Here is an 18276-nt window from a genome sequence, read left to right on the forward strand (position 1 = left end):
ATTTCTCTGTCTGAAGGGAAGACAGCACAGAGGTGCGACTGAAAAGCTGCAAGTGACTCTAAGACGTGGCTGAAGGTTGGTGTCACAAGATTTGTACTGTGCTTGTTTCATGATGCATGTCCTAGTTTACTAATTTTCATGAATGGCTTTGCCTAAATGTAAAAATCAATGAAGATATTTTGATGCTAAAAAATCTATTTATCTAAAAGAAATAAAAACTGAAATGGCAATAAAGATTTTTATCAAGCTTTATGGTGGAATTTATCATTTATAACTTGGATGATCATGTTCAGTTATATAATGTGGTGTTTGCTCTGGAATTAGCTGAAGTGGGTAAATAGAGAACGTGGTAAAAACTCGTGCACAAATTAATCTGAAAACTCTACAGAAGCAGAAAACTAGTATTAGTTAAGGGAAGAGAATAAAGCAATTACATTAATGTTACGTATCTGAGCTGTCCTGATAATGTCCTGCGATATGCACACTGCATTTGTATCTATTTTAGCTCAGAAAAATCATTGCTGCTTTTCTCCCTTCTGCTCTGCATTAAGTTGTTTCAACAGTAAGGAACGGTTGCAGTGGCAGCATGAAAAAATGAGTGAACTTTATGTGCCATCTCATTCTTAAAGTCAACCATCAGTAAGTGGCGAGGAGGGCATGATTCTGACGTGATGTTTTGAAGTGTAACTGTGAAGGTTGAGACAGTCTTTATTAAAAGTTACGAACTTCAGTAAATTTTAAACAAATCTGTGATTTAACATCTTGAAGCGCGAGATGGCACAGACTCATTAATTTTTGGTGATAAACTGCGCTGCGTGCGATGGGCTGAGCGCCATGCTCTGGGCTTATTCAGTGTAAACAGTAAAATACGATAACTGCTTAAAGTAACTGATGGGGTCTTTAGCAACACAAGGTTCTTGGCTTACATGACCTAAAAAGGTTCATTATAACAGAGGAGAGCTGGCGGGGAGCCCTCCCCGGCTCTCGCAGCGCTCTGTGCGGGCAGGGTCACTCGGCGCAGGGAGGGGGGCGTAAAGTGAAGCCAATTCCCAGGGGCAGCTTTTCCCCCCGCCGTGCACACGGGTGGCGCTGATGGAAACGGCTACGGGAGGTGCAAGGGGAGAGAGATCAGGTCAAAAAGGCTTCGCACAGCAGGAATAAGGAGAGACACTTCAAATAAAGGTGGGGGGGGGGTGCTGATGACCACGGCACAGATGAGAAGGGAGCTCTGAGCCCTGCACCCCCCAGGCAGTACCTCTGGTACTCTGTGTGTCCATCTCTGGAGTAGGTAGGGTGCTTGCCCGCACTCCTCAGACGTGAGGAGAGCCGTAGGATGAAAGGTGGTTGTGAGCGCAAAGTATTATAAATCAAAACCCCAGATGAGCTGTACGTATAAGAGCACATAAGGATCTTACGTTACCTCCAACCTTTAATTACCTGACTGAATCTGGCCTAACCTGCTTATCTTCTGAGCATTACTCACCAAGCTCTGGCAGGAGGAGGTGTCAATGAATACGGGACAGGTTTAGAGCCAACACCTTTGCCAGTTGAACTGGCAGGAGCTGAGGCTTAATCATGGGCAGAAACGGGTGGGGGGGGTGGTGTTTCCCCCTTCCCAGCCTGCCCCTCTGTAATGGATCCAGCTGATTACATCTCCTGTCCTCTCCAGCCAAGGTGAGCTAGTTCCCCTCCCAGCCTTTCCCCTCCCATTCCCCAAATTCAGCAGCCCAGCTCCACCTATGGTTAACGATGTCAGGTTTGATTTCTGTGGCAGAAGCTTGGCTGCTGGAGCTGTCTTCTTGACTATGGAGATATAGCAGCATCTGTCAGAAAATCTATGTGAAAACAGTACTGGTGCCAGCAAATGGAAACTGTAGCTTTCTAATCAGCTACATTTGATTTGGTTTGATATATTTAACTTCTCCTTTTTTCTCCTGCTATTGGCGAATGTGTTATTCTTCCACAGAAATGAAAACAACCTGCAATTTACTGGATTGCTTTACAGAGTCTTGGTGCAAAGAAGTGTATGTCATGATGACATCTGATATCTTGCAGTGTCATTAACTGTCTTCACCAAGTGAGGGATGGAAAGTCTTATACCCCATTTTTTTCCTCCTACTCCATCAGAATTAGTTCACTGTTCCGGGAGTGCTGGGCAGACCCAGTTCAGATTTGTCTCCATCCGGAGTCTGGGTCATTCGGAAACTCTAATCCTTAACTAAAAGGAAATGATAAAAATACCCATGAAATTAATTTTCACACCTGCAGTTGGAATTAATAATGGCAACCAGAGTGGCATCCTATTTCAGTTCCCTTGAGGTGACTAACAGTCCTGGCCATTAATATAATCCCAACCACCAGAGGAATTCACTGTCTGAGGGATCTACCATGAAAAACAAATGATCCCCAGAGCTATGCCTGCACAATGGAAAATGGCTTTAGTCATGTATTAGTCATTTTATCACAAGATTGTATTTTTGCACTGGGAGGTTTTCGCTCTGATATTAAAAGAGAGGAGAACAGAACAACAGCATTTGACTTGGCAATTTGCACACAGGGTTTGATTATGTTTGAGCTTCCTCGCTTTAGAAGGATGTGTGTAAATGACTAAGAGCAATAAACGAAGTCTTCTAAGCATGAGCTTTCTCATGCAAAGTTCACAGGCATTTATTACTGTCTCTACTTAGCATCAGTCCTGCATATATCTGTGTGTGATGCTTGTACTTCATCTTGATAAGGGAGTGGTCTATTGCTAAAATGCTGCTTGAATTTTCCCCCGATTCCACTTTTCTCCCTTAATTGCAAGGGATGAAATGTGTCAAGTGTCTGCTTCACTCGGCTGGGAATCACGGTACTGCTGCTGCAATTTCCCAGCCTTCAAAGATGACATGCAGCTAGCAAACTATAAAGCTAAGCGACTGCACAGTGGCTCTGAACTGCCTTCAAAAGGCATTTGCTTCTAGCGGTGGAGCAGCATTAGTACTTCAAGCAGGGTGCAGAATAGGTATGCACTTGAATTCTTTTGCAGAACCATCTTTCAGAAGAAATGTCTCTAATTAATGTTTATTTAATCCTGCCCTAATGGCCACATGTGATGTGCTCCGAGTGTCTGAAATGTAACTACCAATTTCAGCTTTATTCTCCTTTGTTCTCAAGACCAGCTTGGCTTGTGAAACGCAAAAAACTATTGCCCATGCCCCAAGAGCCATCCGCAGAGGGTGCAAGCACATTTCTACAATTACTTGTATTCAAAACAAAAAGAAGGTGTTCTGTTGCCTCTTCTTAATGTAAAGCCTGAGATGTTTTTTTAAGATAATACACACCTATCACACGCTCACTGCATTTATTGTTCTGGGAAACAGTAATAACCTCATGGTGCTGCTGGAGAGGTCTCTCCATACCTGAAGTTGTTTATTCCATATTTACTGTGTTGTACAAAGGGGCTTAAAGGTCTTTAACAATGGTGGATCTTATTTATTTGCACAGCACAGGAATTAGACTGAGAGCTGGAGATACAGACTTGCCTCCCTGTAATTTGTACAGAGATTTCAGCCACAGCTTTTTTCTCTCCATTTAGAGCATTTACTAGGATCAGTTACTGTGAATGTAGCTTGCGTTATTCCCTGTGGAGTAGGAGACAGGTAGGGCAGTTTCTCTCTTTATTCTTTCTCTCCCCTCTACAGATTTACACCTTTTATAGCTGTTAAGGTAACTACCAAACTACTTAGAGACTGGCCTCGTGTAGTGGCAGGCTAGCACTTTCTGGTGTTAGTTTAGCCCCAGCAGGTTTAGATTCGATCCCCTGCAGTCTCTTCTAACAGGGATTTATTTTTTCGTCTGCCTGAAATTCAAGGTTCAGCCTAAAGTTGATTCCAGCAGTACTTGGCTATGTCCTTTTGCAAGCGATGATCCAAAATCAAGCGCTAGGAGCCACTAATAAGAGGGGTGATATACCATAAGGTTTCTATAGTTTTCCAGATGACTCAAATAGCCTGCTATTAGTAAATCTACCCTTGCAAATTTAAAGGAAAGATAGCCATCATGCCACGTTATTCTGCAAGTACAGCTGGGAACGCAAGGCTGATTGTAGCTGGATGGGGATTGTCACAGTGAAGAATCGGGATACCAGCACCTTCATATCACCAAAATTAAACAGGTCAGTGCAAAAAGGTGCACTTAACTCCACAAAGGTCATGTAGTGCTTTGAGTTGTATGGGTCAAGCTACCACACGTGAACCCTGACTTGTGGTCGCTCCAGTGCTACATAACATTCCTGCTATTGGAAAAAATTTGCACCACCATGTCAACTCACTCCAGCAGTTGCCAGCTGCAAAGATTTTTTTAACCTCATTTTCATTTTCCAGGGCTAAGGCAGATGAGTAAACACTTCACGCCAAGCCTCAGCTGGTCCAACTATTGTTAGATCAGTGGAGGTGACAGTTCCTGAGGGTCTGTCCTTTCATTTCCCTGGAGAACCCTTCTTGAGAGAGGATTTTTCTGTCTGTGTAGAAATTTCATTCTGACTGCTAGCCAGAAACCCAGCGTGAATTCCTGCGATGCCTATTTGCAGCAAAGGTGCTGCAAAGCTGCAGTTACCGTAGCAGCGTAGGGCTGCTACAGGATTTCCTCATGGAAAAAAAGTAGTTCAGTTTTAGGCCTCTTGTGGCTTCTCTGAAAGATAACTAAACTTTACATACTTCACTATCTGAAACTTGATCTTGGGGTCAGAAGTACAAGCATGTAAAGAGTCTGCATAAGTGGGAATGACTCGTAACCCCCCTTGTTATCTTCCCTATTACCTGCTTTTAACAATACCCAGGTTTGGAGACAGTCATCCTCCTTCTTTAGACTCAGATGGCAGCTGGCGGGGTTAGAAGCAGGGATTCCAATCAGGAGCATTAGCTCCTTCATAATTTCAAACATAAAAATGTGGTTCAAGCCTACCATGATTTAATTTCCTGAATGGGAGTCTTGCAGACCCGGCCTGGGAGTCTAAAAGCCAAGAACCCCTAACATTGCCACTCAGACTGAAAGTCTGATGACTAGAACTTAGCAGATAACTATCTTTTATTAGTTAGCAGATAACTATTTATTGATGCTACACAAGAATTTTGCCTCAGCTGAGGCCGAATAAAAGCAGAGGAAGTTTTTCAGCGTTTGGCCCTTCATTTGGGAATTTCAACTAATAAATCTCTGTCCTTCCTCTGTTTCACAAGTCCCCTAACTAATATACTGGGATGTGTGAGAATATTGCTATGACTCATAACCAGAGCTGCAAAGTCCAAATCCAAACTTCTTTAGAGGCTTGGAGTGGTTGGGGCAAGGGCAAAATTACAAAAATGAAGACGAGATGTGGGAGACTTGCTCTGAGGAGGGAACACCCGTAGCATATCAATGCTCTTCAGCATCAGCAGCCAGGTAGTAGTAAACAGACACAAGAAAAGTGCTTGGTACATCAGTCTTTCTGGTTAGGAGCAATGCTTCCAAATTAATAGGATAGAAAAATAATAACGCAATATACAGTATCCTGGACAGGTGTAGCTCTTGGTCTTACCAGAAAACCTAGCAGAAGGCTCAGGGATGGAACATCGGTTAGGGGAGCAGGTTGCAGGACAAAACTAAGAGGAAATGAATAGTGCCTGGTACTTAATTTTACCTCATTTTAGGTATTCTTTCCTCACAGTTCATACTGACAATTAACTATGTCCTTCTGGCAAATGTAAGAGCTGGTTAGAAGGAAAGAGTTGCCATGTGATTCCTTTTTGCTATCAATCTTACATAAAGCACATGCGATAGAGGTTTAATGAAGCTTTTCCATTAGGACAAAATACAGACTGTCCCAAGTCCCTCCTGCATGGCAGAAGACCAGCACCAGCTTTCCTTTCACACATGTCCAGTCATGTGCAATTCAAGGACTTTGTGGTAAACACAACATCTGTAATGCAGAACAATTAAAGTCATTTCCACCACAGCTGAGCTTGGCTCGTTTATGAACAGTATGCAGTGAATGTTGTATCAAGACTGTGATGATCTGACGGTTTTAGGAATAAACCTTTCAAAGAAGAGAAGACATTGATACAAAATTGAGGTGCCACAGAAAAGGCCAGATGTTCAACTTTTAGGTCTTTATAGGGCATGCAAATTTTTTTCTCATGACTGAATGTGCATATTACCCATTGATGTGATCACTTATGCATCCAGCTCATCATCTGAATAGGCAAATATCTTATCTTCTGCAGCAACCATACTCAGAATTTAATGCAAAATTCATTCTTTTTGAAAATCAGTCCCCAAGAACACAATGGTAAATCATGCACGATGAAGTGATATGAAGAGAAATGCTGCACCCTTCTTCTGAGGTCTTTATTTCTTTTCTCTAGAAAAATGTCTCCACCTTCATGCTGAAAGCCACAATTATTATTTCTTCACATTCACACCATGTTACTGCTCAGTGGCTCACATCATTGATTGGGCTCCATTATGCTAAATTCTAGAATGCCCAAAGAGCTAAATATAAAGCAGGAGACAACAGATATAAAAAGAGACATGGACCGCAAGGTAACCATGAACCACAGTAACACCCTGCAGTAGATTCATCTTCTGAGGCACAGTTAAGCAGAGCAGGGGTGAGTCAGTACATGATGGGAGATCACAAAGGATGAAGAGTTAGTGGTGGTTCTCACATCACTGAATTACCACCACCATTAAAATAATTATCCTGCCTTAGGTTAGACGACACAGCAGCTTTCATGTAACCTGTGACTGAATGACATGCAAAAATGAGGGTTCTGATCCCTAGTGATGAAATTACCTGTACTTCTTTATCTTTCTTTTTTTTTTTTCTCTTAACAAAGGTAAGACTAGGCTCCCAGGAATAGCCAGTTCTCAGCTCTGTCATAGTATTTTGCCTTGCCTATTGTTTCCTGGCAGATCTAACAGCAATTGGGTTCCTCGCTCGCTTTCTTTCCAGGCACGCGATGTTATTGGGTTTGAACAAATGGAGCAAATTGAATTGTGGATGATATATAATATAATATAATATAATATAATATAATATAATATAATATAATATAATATAATATAATATAATATAATATAATATAATATAATATAATATAATATAATATAATATAATATAATATAAATGAAATGCAGTTTACATTTGTATATCAGCTTGTTAGCAGGCAGTACTGACCTTAACAAGAATTACTTAGAAACCCATCTCCAGGCACCAGCATCTGTAAGTCTCTTTGGTACAGAAATATGCTTTCCATTCATATTATGACCCACTGTATTTAGCTGTTCCCTCATACACAATGACAGATGTATGTAAGAAAAGATATGTAGGAAAGCAAACCTGCCATGATTTCAGTCCCTAAAATGAATGCTTACTCAGGAAGACAAAACATTCTTCCCCTCGCTAGGAAAACCCAAGCTATAGTATGTACACAAATAACATGCCTGTAGTTTTGGTGCCATAAAGCATAAATCATAATTTAGCCCTCTGCAAATAGCCTCTCTGCACTGAACTGCTGTGCCACATTCCCCGAGGTCCACCTTCTTGGAAAGAGATGAGCAGAACTGGAGGAGGTGGTGAGGAGGACTGCGGTGCTCCTAGGGCCGATCTTTGCCCCTGCCACCCCACATCATTTCTGCAAGCATGAAACTGGGAACAAACTGGGGTGAAATCCGAATGTGTTTTTTCAGGTGATGTCAATGCAATGCTCGCTTTTCTCTTTTTTAAAGGGTTATAGGAACTCTGGATCTGTGTCAGGTCTGTGATTCCCAGTGTAGAAGGGAAAAGGATTTTTAATGAAAACCAGCTTCAGTTGTGAATATTTAATACAGTGCCCAAGTGGTAACAGGATGATAAAGTTTTGATAGGCCTGGTATTGGCTTTTATTTTTTTAAGGGGGAACTCCTCTCTCACTAACGGAAAAAGCATTTTTAATGCCAACATCAATATAAAGTGCTGCTGGGACTTTTATATCATTTCAACATCAGGCCTGTGTTCAAGGAGCAAAAATAAATGCAGTGTTCACAAGCATTTGATATTATAGCTGAATAGCTTTCAACAAGCTCTTACCATGTTTTTATGCACGAAGTATGATTTGGAGGTTGGGGATGGAAAATGAGGGAACTGGAGGGGAGGGGAAGCATTTTGTTAATTTATAAATGCTAGCTGAAATGTTTAAGAGCAATCTTACCAGGGTCACAAGATGGTGGATAGATCAGGTTATTTTTCAAATAGCAGAATTTCTTCTTTTTTCCTTCTTCTTTTTCTGGCAGCATCAATAAATTTGTTTGATGCACTTTAAATGTTTAATTAAAACATTATGTTAGCACATTTACTGTAAGTGATAAAAACACTTTGGAGGTGGTCTTAAAGCAATTGGTGGCTCTGAAATTGCTAGACATGCACTAGTAAATCAGATACAAAGTCCATAAATTGGAACGATTCTCTTTTAAGGCCTGTGCCATTTCACAGATATTAAAGCTGCTTAATTTAATTCCTCAGTAATGTGGAATGTGTACAGCAGCTGATGTGACTTCTTCAGACTGATTGTTTAAGGTCATATAAACTCAGGCCTACAGAGCACAGGATAGAAATTCCCTCTTATATTAATACGGTTTATAATTCAGTTCTCCTTCAATCCCTTAATCAGAAAAGAAATGTTTATTGTGTGATATTGCTATAAAATAAGTAGGAATTGTAATGAGTATTTGAAAATGTAGAAAAAATATACACTAAGTCACAGCTACTGGTACTAACTGTCTCCTCTTTTTAAGCATGTTTGTTCAACTTAAAAGGAAAACTTGTTTTTAATGCAAAGCAGTCACTTTTATATATGGAGTGTGACTCCATTTTGTGAAGTACAAAGTACAAAGGAGAAGTCAAAGCTACTGTAAACTGTTCCTTGCAAATGACTTTCTTCCTCGGCAAGTAACACTGCCCTATATTTACTAGATGAAATCTATGCCCAACTGAAGTCAATGGGAGTTTTGCTGCTTCCTCCCATTAGAAGGGCTCATGCTTTTAGGAACTGCATAGGTAGCACCTTTAGCAATATGCAAGGGATAGCATATGCTGCTCCACTGCTCTTTCAATACCTGCTTTCAAAACACAATAGTAATAAAAGCTTCAGAACAAATTATTACGATTGGCTTCTTTGCCTACGTTGTAAACCTTTACTGGATCAAATTAATACAGAATATAAATATCACAATTAGATTTCACCAAGATGAGCAAATAATGAATCTTTCTTCTTCAGCTAAGAAAGTAGATTTTCTTGAGAAATCTCTGAGTCAGCATTTCTTGCAAGATGAACCTTTTTCCCCTTCCCCCAACAATGTCAATAGCTGAGAAGTCAATGATTTCCAAGGATGTCACGGATAACTTGCAATAGGAAAGGTAAAAGTTCACTCATTTTGATGTGTACATAACCTATTTCAGTCATCTTTAACAATATGTAACATGAAATTCTTAGCGTGGAAAACTTGACTAAATGGCATGTCCCCTACTCATAAAAAAGCTGTATGACAAGTTTGTCCCAGGATGCACACGAAAAATTAGCTCCATTAGAGGCTTGACTCCAGAGCAGCAGGAACTCTTCATGAAGAGCTCTGCTGCAGGAGCCACTGGGTAGACGGCTTCTTGATATGAGGGTTTCCAGGGCTGTGGACATTTCTTTTTATTCTCTGCAGTGTCTAGTACCATGGAGTCCTGACTCATGGCTGAGATCAATGCCATGCAAGGGATAAAGCAACAGTGTACTATACATGCTGATGTTGGTGATGTCAGAGAAGTGTGTTGGTGAAAATAATGCTGTCGTCTTCAGTGTGTTTTGAATTCATATCTGCTCTCTTTCCTGATGAAACCACGTTTTTACCACCAGCATGAGGTAGAATGGATTTTTATCTCTCATGCATCAACAAAGTTATCAGCACGTTCTAATTACACTGTGTTGTGAGAAGCAGCAAGAGCACAGATGGATTTTTCTGATTCCAGATCTGAGGTGTCTGTGAGGCAGACATTTGAGAAAATAGCTAGATACTGAGGCTTATTAGACCATGTAGCATTTAAACTAGGGTTGAATTTGTCTCATGAACTCTGTCCTGTGTGGTCAAATTCCAACTGCATGTCTGCCTGCCCTACTATTAATCACTTTTTGGATTAAGAGACAAAATCACCTCTCCAACATTCTTAAGCAAATGTGTTTTTTTTCCATAAACAAACAAAGAAATCAAAACTATTTGTCTTAACTTGTTGATTTGTCCAAGTTATCTCATCCCAGATCCAATTAGTGTCCCAAATATTAATAGGAAAAATTCTCTGTAACAGCTGCACCTCTTTTAAAGCTATGATTTTCTTCAGTCTTATGTTGTACTCGTTGCAGTCTTCAATGGTTAAAAGAGCAGCAAAGAAGTAAAGCCTGGGCAATCTCACCCATCTTCATCTGACCTATTTTAGATTCTCGTAACTGTCAAAAGAAACAGAGAAACCAATTGTTGCCATACATAGTGAGGCCTTCATTAATAAACTCTGACAAAACCCTGTCAAGCATCAAAGTCATTTTCAGCAGAAATTAATAATGTGTAGTGGAGTCATTTTCAGCAGAAATTAACTGGGTGCACTGGAGTACTTTATGCTACCATTTCTCAAAGGAAGAATACTTGATTCTGTATTTAGCATAAAGAATATTCACAACTGAAAAAACCCCCAGATGTTGGCCCGTTCAAGTTTGGTCATTATGCTTCATATAAAGAAAAAAACGCATTTAGTATCAAATATCAGTTCAACCAGAGTTTTAAAGTACCTTTATTGGACAAATATCATAATGTGTGTTCACAAGTCAAGAACATCATTCCTAGTTACTGTGAATTTTGATAATGTATTAAGTCCATCTTTTTATTTGTCATAGGTTAAAATCTCTACTTAAGCATCCATATTCATATATAACTGGGCAGATCAGTCCTCAAGGTATGTTCAAGGCCCTCAGGATTTTTTTCTTTTTTTTTTTTGTGGAAAACTACATTTTTAAACAGTTTTGATATTTCATAATATAGTTTGTGACAGGGCTATTTCGCCATTCACTAACGTGGGCTGCGGTGTCATCACAAAGTCCCTAACACTATGTCAGTGTGAGTCTATGGAGAAGACATCAAGATGTCAACATATTCCGAAAGGGGAAAGAGTGTCAGTGCAAGTCTACAGAGACACGGTGGTATGTGAAGAGGAAGCAAAATGAAATTGTATCTGTGATTGTACAACACTGCCAGACAAAGACACGCTCAACCCAGAAGCCTTTTTAAGAAGTATGTGCTGTATTCAAGAGGAAGCAACCAGGTAATTGTGATATTTTCAAATATTAAGGAAACTTCAGCTCTAAATAACTCTCCTGTGTTAAAATACCTCATCTATAACCAGAAGTCTCACAGTAGTGACAGCAGGTGATTGGAAAATGATATAGCAGTGTGTGTTAAGAAAGAGGACAGACAAACAGCCTCTTGTGTTGTGCATCGCTGTCCTCCTAACCACTCTCCTCATGCAGAGGAATGTCTCGGGAGGTTTCCTTCCTGCTGCTTCCTGGTGAGTGGAGGGTGCAGAATCCTCCTTAAGGGTTTGCACAACCTGTGGGCAGCTCAGAACAGCAGCCAGCAACACCCAGGCAAGAGTCTTCTCCTGTAACCAACCAACCATATACGCCACAGCATCAGTACACAAATAATGCTCATGGTGCATGGTGGTACCTGCTGATTTCATGGAGTTGGTTTTGAGCTCACTAAAGACACATAGAAAGGTTCATTTATGTTTAAGCAACTGGCCAAAGCCCTCAGGGATGCACAGCTCCACCAGTCTCTGCAAGTGTTTGTCTTTCCTCACCCCAACCACATCTCATAAAATATTCAGCCCTGCAGCTATCCTTCCCACGTGCCGCCTCTTCTCCCAGCTGTGCTAAGCACCATCCAGTGTTGTGAATGGAGTGGGTTCCCATAGGCCCCTTTCCTGCGCACCCTTGGAAAGGACACTCCACCATTTCATTAGCGTAGCTCTATAGTGTGGAATTACATTTTTTTTTTTAGCCCAGACATCTGGAACATATCATCTAGGGCCCAAATTTGAGGAGTATCTTCATTTTATGCTGCCTGCAGGAAGGAGGAGGGCAGCAGCTTCACATTACTGCAGCACAGATGAGCCCTCATTATTTTTTGTATGATTAGTGGACAATGTAAAGGCACATGTTAATGTGTGGTCCACCAAAGCCCTTTCTGATCCTCAGTAAGTTCATCCATCAACATTTGTTGCATCAGGGCAAAACTGAGGTGAATGAATACAGATACATCCTCGCTGTGACTTGAATGGGCCCAGGTTTCCAGAATTACTTCCATATTTTAGGAATGGAATCTTCTTTTCTTCAAGAGTTCTTGAAGGCCAATTCTCTAAACTGATTGAGGCACCTAAAATCCTAAAATTCAGAAGACTTTAGGCCAGGGTAGGTTTCTAAAGCATCCAGGTGCCATACTCTCACAGGTAGTGGCAATGCTTGTCAAAATAAGGTTCTGCCCTCCCCCCAGTGGAAAAATGGGACTCTGGAGGTCCAACCACACTCCTGGGTGTTGTGAAAATAAGAATAAAAACACTACAATAAGTCTTACCACATTCATTTATCAGTGCAAAATAGAAAACAACCCAGGGTTCAGCACAGCAAAAGAGATGAAAGATGCAATTGTCCTGACCTTGGGTGGTGGTTGTTTTTTTCCCCCCGTTTGCTCTGTAGTGTGCTCTGTCTTTCTAATGGGGGGACTTTTGTCATTACCACAGGCAAGGTCAGTGCGTGCAGTCTCCCGGGCATGTAGCTGCGGCCACTGCAGAGCACAGCAAAGCCAAATCCACCGCTGGTGCAACTCCACCAAAGCTCCCAGCCTTACAGAAGGGACTAATTTGGCCTTGTGTATTTTGAATAAATTGTTAACTCTTCTCAGCATGAAGAAGTGATTATTGAAAAGTTTGCCTCCACATACAAATGCAAATGACAGTCGAAGAACACGTGAATGTTAATCTTCCAAACCAAGTACGTAGACAAATGCTAGTCATTAGAAACATTTCCGTGCATTTATATTAGGCTGTCCTCTAAAAGACTTTTCAGACAAATATGTCATCAAGATATTCAAAACCATGTAATCTTATCCAAAGTTTCATCTATCAACAGTACAGTTTTCATCTCTCGCAGCTGTGTGTCAGAATGTGCAGGCAGATTAGCCAGCTGATAGCAAGGGGGGAAGGGAAAGAGGGGCTCTGTCATCATCAAGAAATACTGCTGGGGAGAAGAGACTCTGCTGTTGATTTTTTAAAAATCTCCCCAAGAACCCTTTCCACGCGGGGATGCAGGGGATATTTGCAAAGACTTTAATTTTTGACGAGAGTTGGTGCTTGTCTCTGCTCGAAGCTCTCCTCCCCCCGTTTCCCCTTCCCTGCAGAGTGTAAGTTCTCATAATAAAAAACATCCTGAGCACAATTGTGTATCTGGTGTCTGTGGCAAAGCGTCCCCCTTCATGGCAGATTAATTCACCAGATTTCTTGTGCCTTCATAGGTCCGGAGAGAATGAGATAAAGCCCAAATCTGGATGATTTTGAACTCCAGCTGCACCCTTCTTCCTCAGAGGACAAATCCCCACACAGGTCCCTTCTTCTCCTGGAGCCAGAGGGATCACTTAAAAAAAAAAGAGTTTACCTCAACACTTTTCAGCAAGCAAATTCTGTAATTCTGTTGTTTCAAGGAGAAAGATGAATGATGACATATATGGGCTTCTGATAAAGATGCAAAGAGATAGGACTAAAACATACATTAAAGCACTGTGAAATGATTCCTCAATATGAGATTCAATATGCTGCAGTTGTTGTCTATGAGACAATGTCTTTGAATCCATGCATATGAATCCGTGCATAATCTTTGAGCGTATTCATTTTTAAATGCATTCTTTCAAGTGAATTTTAGCATTACTGAGGAGCTTTAGCTTGACAGCACTTGAAGACAATCATTTAAAATTTGGGGAGACTGGGAAAGATTTTCAAAGCCACAGAAGAGCAGTTAGGACTTAGCATCACCTAAAATAGGCCCATGTGTTTCTGGATATCTTTGAAACCTCTTTTTGAAGAGAAGCCCGAAATCTCAGTGTTTAGTGACACAAATCGAGTGCCTCGATTTTCAGAGTTGCAAATCTGATTTGTGCTGACCGTGCAGAATATTCAGCATCTCTGAATATCACCTGTCCCAACAAACTCAACTTCAGGTTTTGGGGTTACAGTTTTCTTTTGTGTTTTTGGCATGAAGATGTCTCCCCCAGGGACAGACGGAAACAAGGACAGCACTTAGCCATTTGCCACAGGCTCTGATCTCAGCTTAAAGCGGTACATCTGCACAAAGGAGTCTGTTTTGGTGGGGAATCCTATGATACGGACACCTTCCAGCACCATGGACTGAAGCCAGCTGATGTCAGCGTAGTCAGCAGACAGTCTGCGGGGATTAGGGTAGGAGTCACCAAACCCCTAACTGAGGGAGCCGACCACTAAGGGAGGCAGAGCTCCGTATCTTGCTCGTATTCCTCTGAGCTTATCTGGTTCCCTAACTTTGATACCAAATCAATCTTTTTAATGGGAGCGTAATGCTTAACCTATTTCCGGAACTTTTTCCTCAGCCTTGGAAATGTGCTTTGGAGCAACTCGACTGAAAAAGTCAGAGTGCAGAGAAAGACCCTGTCAGAGCAGATCCAGAGGTGTCCTGAGAGGGGGGAGGCAGAAGTTAGTTGTCCGCTGAAAGACAACCCTTAAATGCAAAAGCAAAATTCCTTCCATTTTAACATGCCTGGAGAAGGATTCTCAACATGCTTAATGCTTCATTTGACAAACTCTAATTTTAAACTCAAACCATTTTTTCAAGCTTTTTAAATACTCATGTTGTTAGTTCCTTGCTTGGAAAAGTACCTTCGTCTCCTCTGAAGAGCAATGGAAAAGAAGTGAGGAGCAGGGTGGAAAGGGGTAGACACATTATTTGATGAAAGAAGACATCGCTCCCAGCCTGGGGCTTGCTGTCCTCCCAGCGAAGCCCAGCCTGCCGGCCCGCTGCCCAGGCACACAGGCCTGCCTGCCAGCCAAGGTCCACCAGGTCAAAAATCTGCTTTATAGAGAGTGCCCTGAGCTACTGTTTACCTAGAGAAGCCATTGCAGCCTCTGAGGAAATAATCCACATTTTCAAATGAGCCTGCATGCCCAAATATTTATTTGCTAGGTAGATGGTAATGGCTCTAGAGCAGTTGTTATGGTCTGCTGGGGACAGCATGCAACTTGTACTGCTACACAGAATTTGTTTACCAGATGAGGTATTAATCTAGTTAGTTGAAATACTATGGCCTGTCCACAAATCATTAATGTTGGCTGCAGTACCGTACGCTGTTAACACATGTACTTCAGGGCTGGTCAGTCAGTCCAGTCCCACATAATAGATATTTAGCCCAGAAAGGTCTGCAGACCTTTCCCAGCCCTGTTCTCTTGCTGGCCATGCTGCCAGACCAGCAGAAACTGGTGCAAGGCAGGGGACCATGGGTGGAGGCTTTGGAGTTACGACTTCAGTAGGCAAAGGAAGAGGAGAGCAAGAGATTTGCCAAAACAGCATGGGTGGCGTGGTTTGAGAAGAGAGGGGCATCGAGCAGCAGGGAGCAGAGCTTGCTGGAGTGGCTTTTAAAGATAGCTTAGGAAAACGGCTTTGATTTTAACAGCCGGTTCTACCAACAGAGACCAAACTGCCTTCGTCACAGCCCTGTCCTTTTTCTTCGCCTACACACTGCCACAAGCCACAAAGCACTCACCAAGACTGTATAACAAACTTAACTTCAAAAGACCAAAAGCCACAAAAAACATAATGTCCCACAAGAAGAGAGCAGGAGCATAAAGAGAGGCAGTAGCAGCGATTTCACCAGATGCCTTTCTATGAAAAGAGAGGAGTGGGCAGCCAGGAGGTTATGTTACACTTCCACATCTTCTCTCAGTTCCCAAAGCCTTTCCAGTTCCCCATAACAACTCCCAGCTTCAGTCAGGGGATACAGAATTGCAGTGTGGACCCAAAGCATCCATCCTGAAGGTTTTGGCTTCCAGTGGGTACTGGGGACCTCTTTCTGTTCCCATCAGAGCCATCTTACAGGAGCGAGCAGACAACTAACAGCAGCAGTGCTGCACTCCCCATGGCCATGGCTACGTCCTCCCTGTCGAGCTCTGAGGGACGTCAACAGAATCTGCGAGGACCCACTGCTAAGGCTGGTGTTTCCTCTGTCAGTCTTGTCATCAAGCTTTTTTTCTCAGAATGCCTGGAGTCAAGGATGTGGTCTTGACCTTATCTTTGAGTTTCCTGGCTTTTGTCAAGTGAGCGTGTCGTAATGACGATGTTATTCACCCAGCTGCACTGATAGCAACACAGAGATTTTGCTGCTGCTCTTGGAGGCTTATTAGAAAACTCTGCTTGCAGAATGTGATGGGATTGCTGTGTGTACACCCCTGCCCCGTGCTCTGCCTCTGCCTTTGGTGGTGTTCACAGTCCCTCTCTCACAGGAGAAGGGAACACAAAGGCTGTTCTTGAAGGGAAGGACATTTCCCCCCACGTGCAGTTTCACTACACTAGTAGAGTGTCACTGGCACTGCATCTGCAATTTGCACGTTGCAAGCATAATCAAAACAGTTCTCCTCCTAACTCATAACAGACGGCGTTCCACTGAGATGGGTTTACCATTGGCTGGTTCCACTGCACAGCCCAGATTAAAAGCAAAACAGAAAAACCCCTAGCGCTGTGTGTAATCAGGGATGTGAACACTAACCCAGAAGTTGCGCGTCCCACACTAGACAAGCCAAGTTGTACAGAGATAACAAAAGTTCAATAACTTCTTCAGCAGATTGAGCTCTTGATTGCTGCAAACTATCTGCTTCAAAGAGTTGCAGCCTTGCCGGTGGGGATTCATTCACCCTTTCTCGAGCCAGGAAGCCACCTCTGATGCTGCACCGTGGGCTGGGAAGCCTCCAAACACCTTTGGGAACACGTGGAGGTGCTTTCATCCTAGCGAGGAGGTCTCTTAAGACATGGTGAACTCAGTCTGCTTTCAGAAGGTTTTTCAGGCCAACAGAGGCACCTGAAGACTTAGAGAAAGATGACACTGCCAGATGGCATGGCCCACGGAGAGGATGAAATGAAGGCTGCGGGGGATGCGTACACTGATTTCTCCAAAGACTTATAACCACGACGAAGAAAGAAATAGCTCTGCCACAAGAGAGTCTGATGAGAAAAGTCATTTGCTACTGAAATGTAATTTAAAAAATGTATTTAATACCAATTAACAACACAAGCCTGTAATATCCACTTATCTACACTGCTTGTGGATTACTTGCTTTTCACTTACTAACCTACCCACTAATTTCCACAAAAAATAAAAATACAGGTCAGGCTTTTGCTACCAGATTTAGTTATTTTACTACCAGACAAAGATGAGCCAGAACAGTTATCAAGAAAAATAAGGGGGGAAAAGAGAATTGGGAAATCTTAGACATTGTATTAAAACAACAGTTTTTAGGGTGTTTGATTTACTATTCAACTGTGCGCAGCTGCTGCTGTGAGAAATAGGAAGCATGCCAAGGGAAAGAGATGGGGGAAAAAATTAACGGGTGGAGGAGGTTTGCAGAATCAACTGGTTAATGAGATATGAAAATTTTTATGAGTAAGCCCCTGCTGAAAAGCACTTGTTTGTTTGAACCAGCTTACTGCTTACCCACTGACACGGCAATTCAGGTACTCTGTCCAAAGGATTTAATCACTAAATGTGAAGTTTAGAGAGCATTTGGGTTTTTCATGCACTAGTTTAGATCCTCTGTGCTTCCCCCTCCTTATCTTGGAGCAACCTAAAATCTGCTAGGGTCCTGGCACACGTTTCCCCCTCTCCAACCGAAGGCAGGCTGCAGTGCTCTGTACGACGGAGTGCACTTTCCACGGGGAGGGCAGTAAATGACTCAAGTCCTACGGTGACGTAGGGAGGAAGCTCAGCAGGGTTAGGTAAGAGATGTGAGTTTGAATGCCTTCAGGCAGAGGACAGGAGGGAAGTGGTGATCCCAGCACCCTGCCTCTCCCAGCCCGGTCCCACCTTCCCTCCAGCCCCGTTACAGGGCAGAGAAGAGCTCTCCTTTCTCCACCTCTGGGGGAAGGATTCAGGGTTCAAATGCCCATAGAAGATCCAAGATCATGA

General features: G+C 42.3%; 1 protein-coding gene across 7 annotated transcripts in view; it reads left to right on the forward strand.

The window, feature by feature from the left end:
- LOC148051058 (uncharacterized) overlaps positions 1 to 18276 on the forward strand; it is a 67643-nt gene that overhangs the window by 5212 nt on the left and 44155 nt on the right. For 2 of the 7 annotated variants that reach the window (XM_087739235.1, XM_087739237.1), the window contains exons 3-5: positions 10923 to 10981; positions 11068 to 11347; positions 12824 to 13231. The exons of 4 other annotated variants lie outside the window; for them this stretch is intronic. In XM_087739235.1, the coding sequence (XP_087595361.1) occupies positions 10923 to 10981; positions 11068 to 11249 (241 nt within the window). In that variant the 3' untranslated portion in view covers positions 11250 to 11347; positions 12824 to 13231. Of the gene's footprint in view, positions 1 to 16; positions 76 to 10922; positions 10982 to 11067; positions 11348 to 12823; positions 13232 to 18276 lie in introns of those variants that run through there. One more of the 7 variants, XR_015700435.1, reaches the window with a different exon arrangement.

This window comes from Nipponia nippon, unplaced genomic scaffold (genome assembly GCF_047370975.1).
Source record: "Nipponia nippon isolate SJK-2023a ecotype South Korea unplaced genomic scaffold, ASM4737097v1 scaffold_7, whole genome shotgun sequence".
In the NCBI taxonomy this organism is placed as follows: Eukaryota; Metazoa; Chordata; class Aves; order Pelecaniformes; family Threskiornithidae; genus Nipponia; species Nipponia nippon.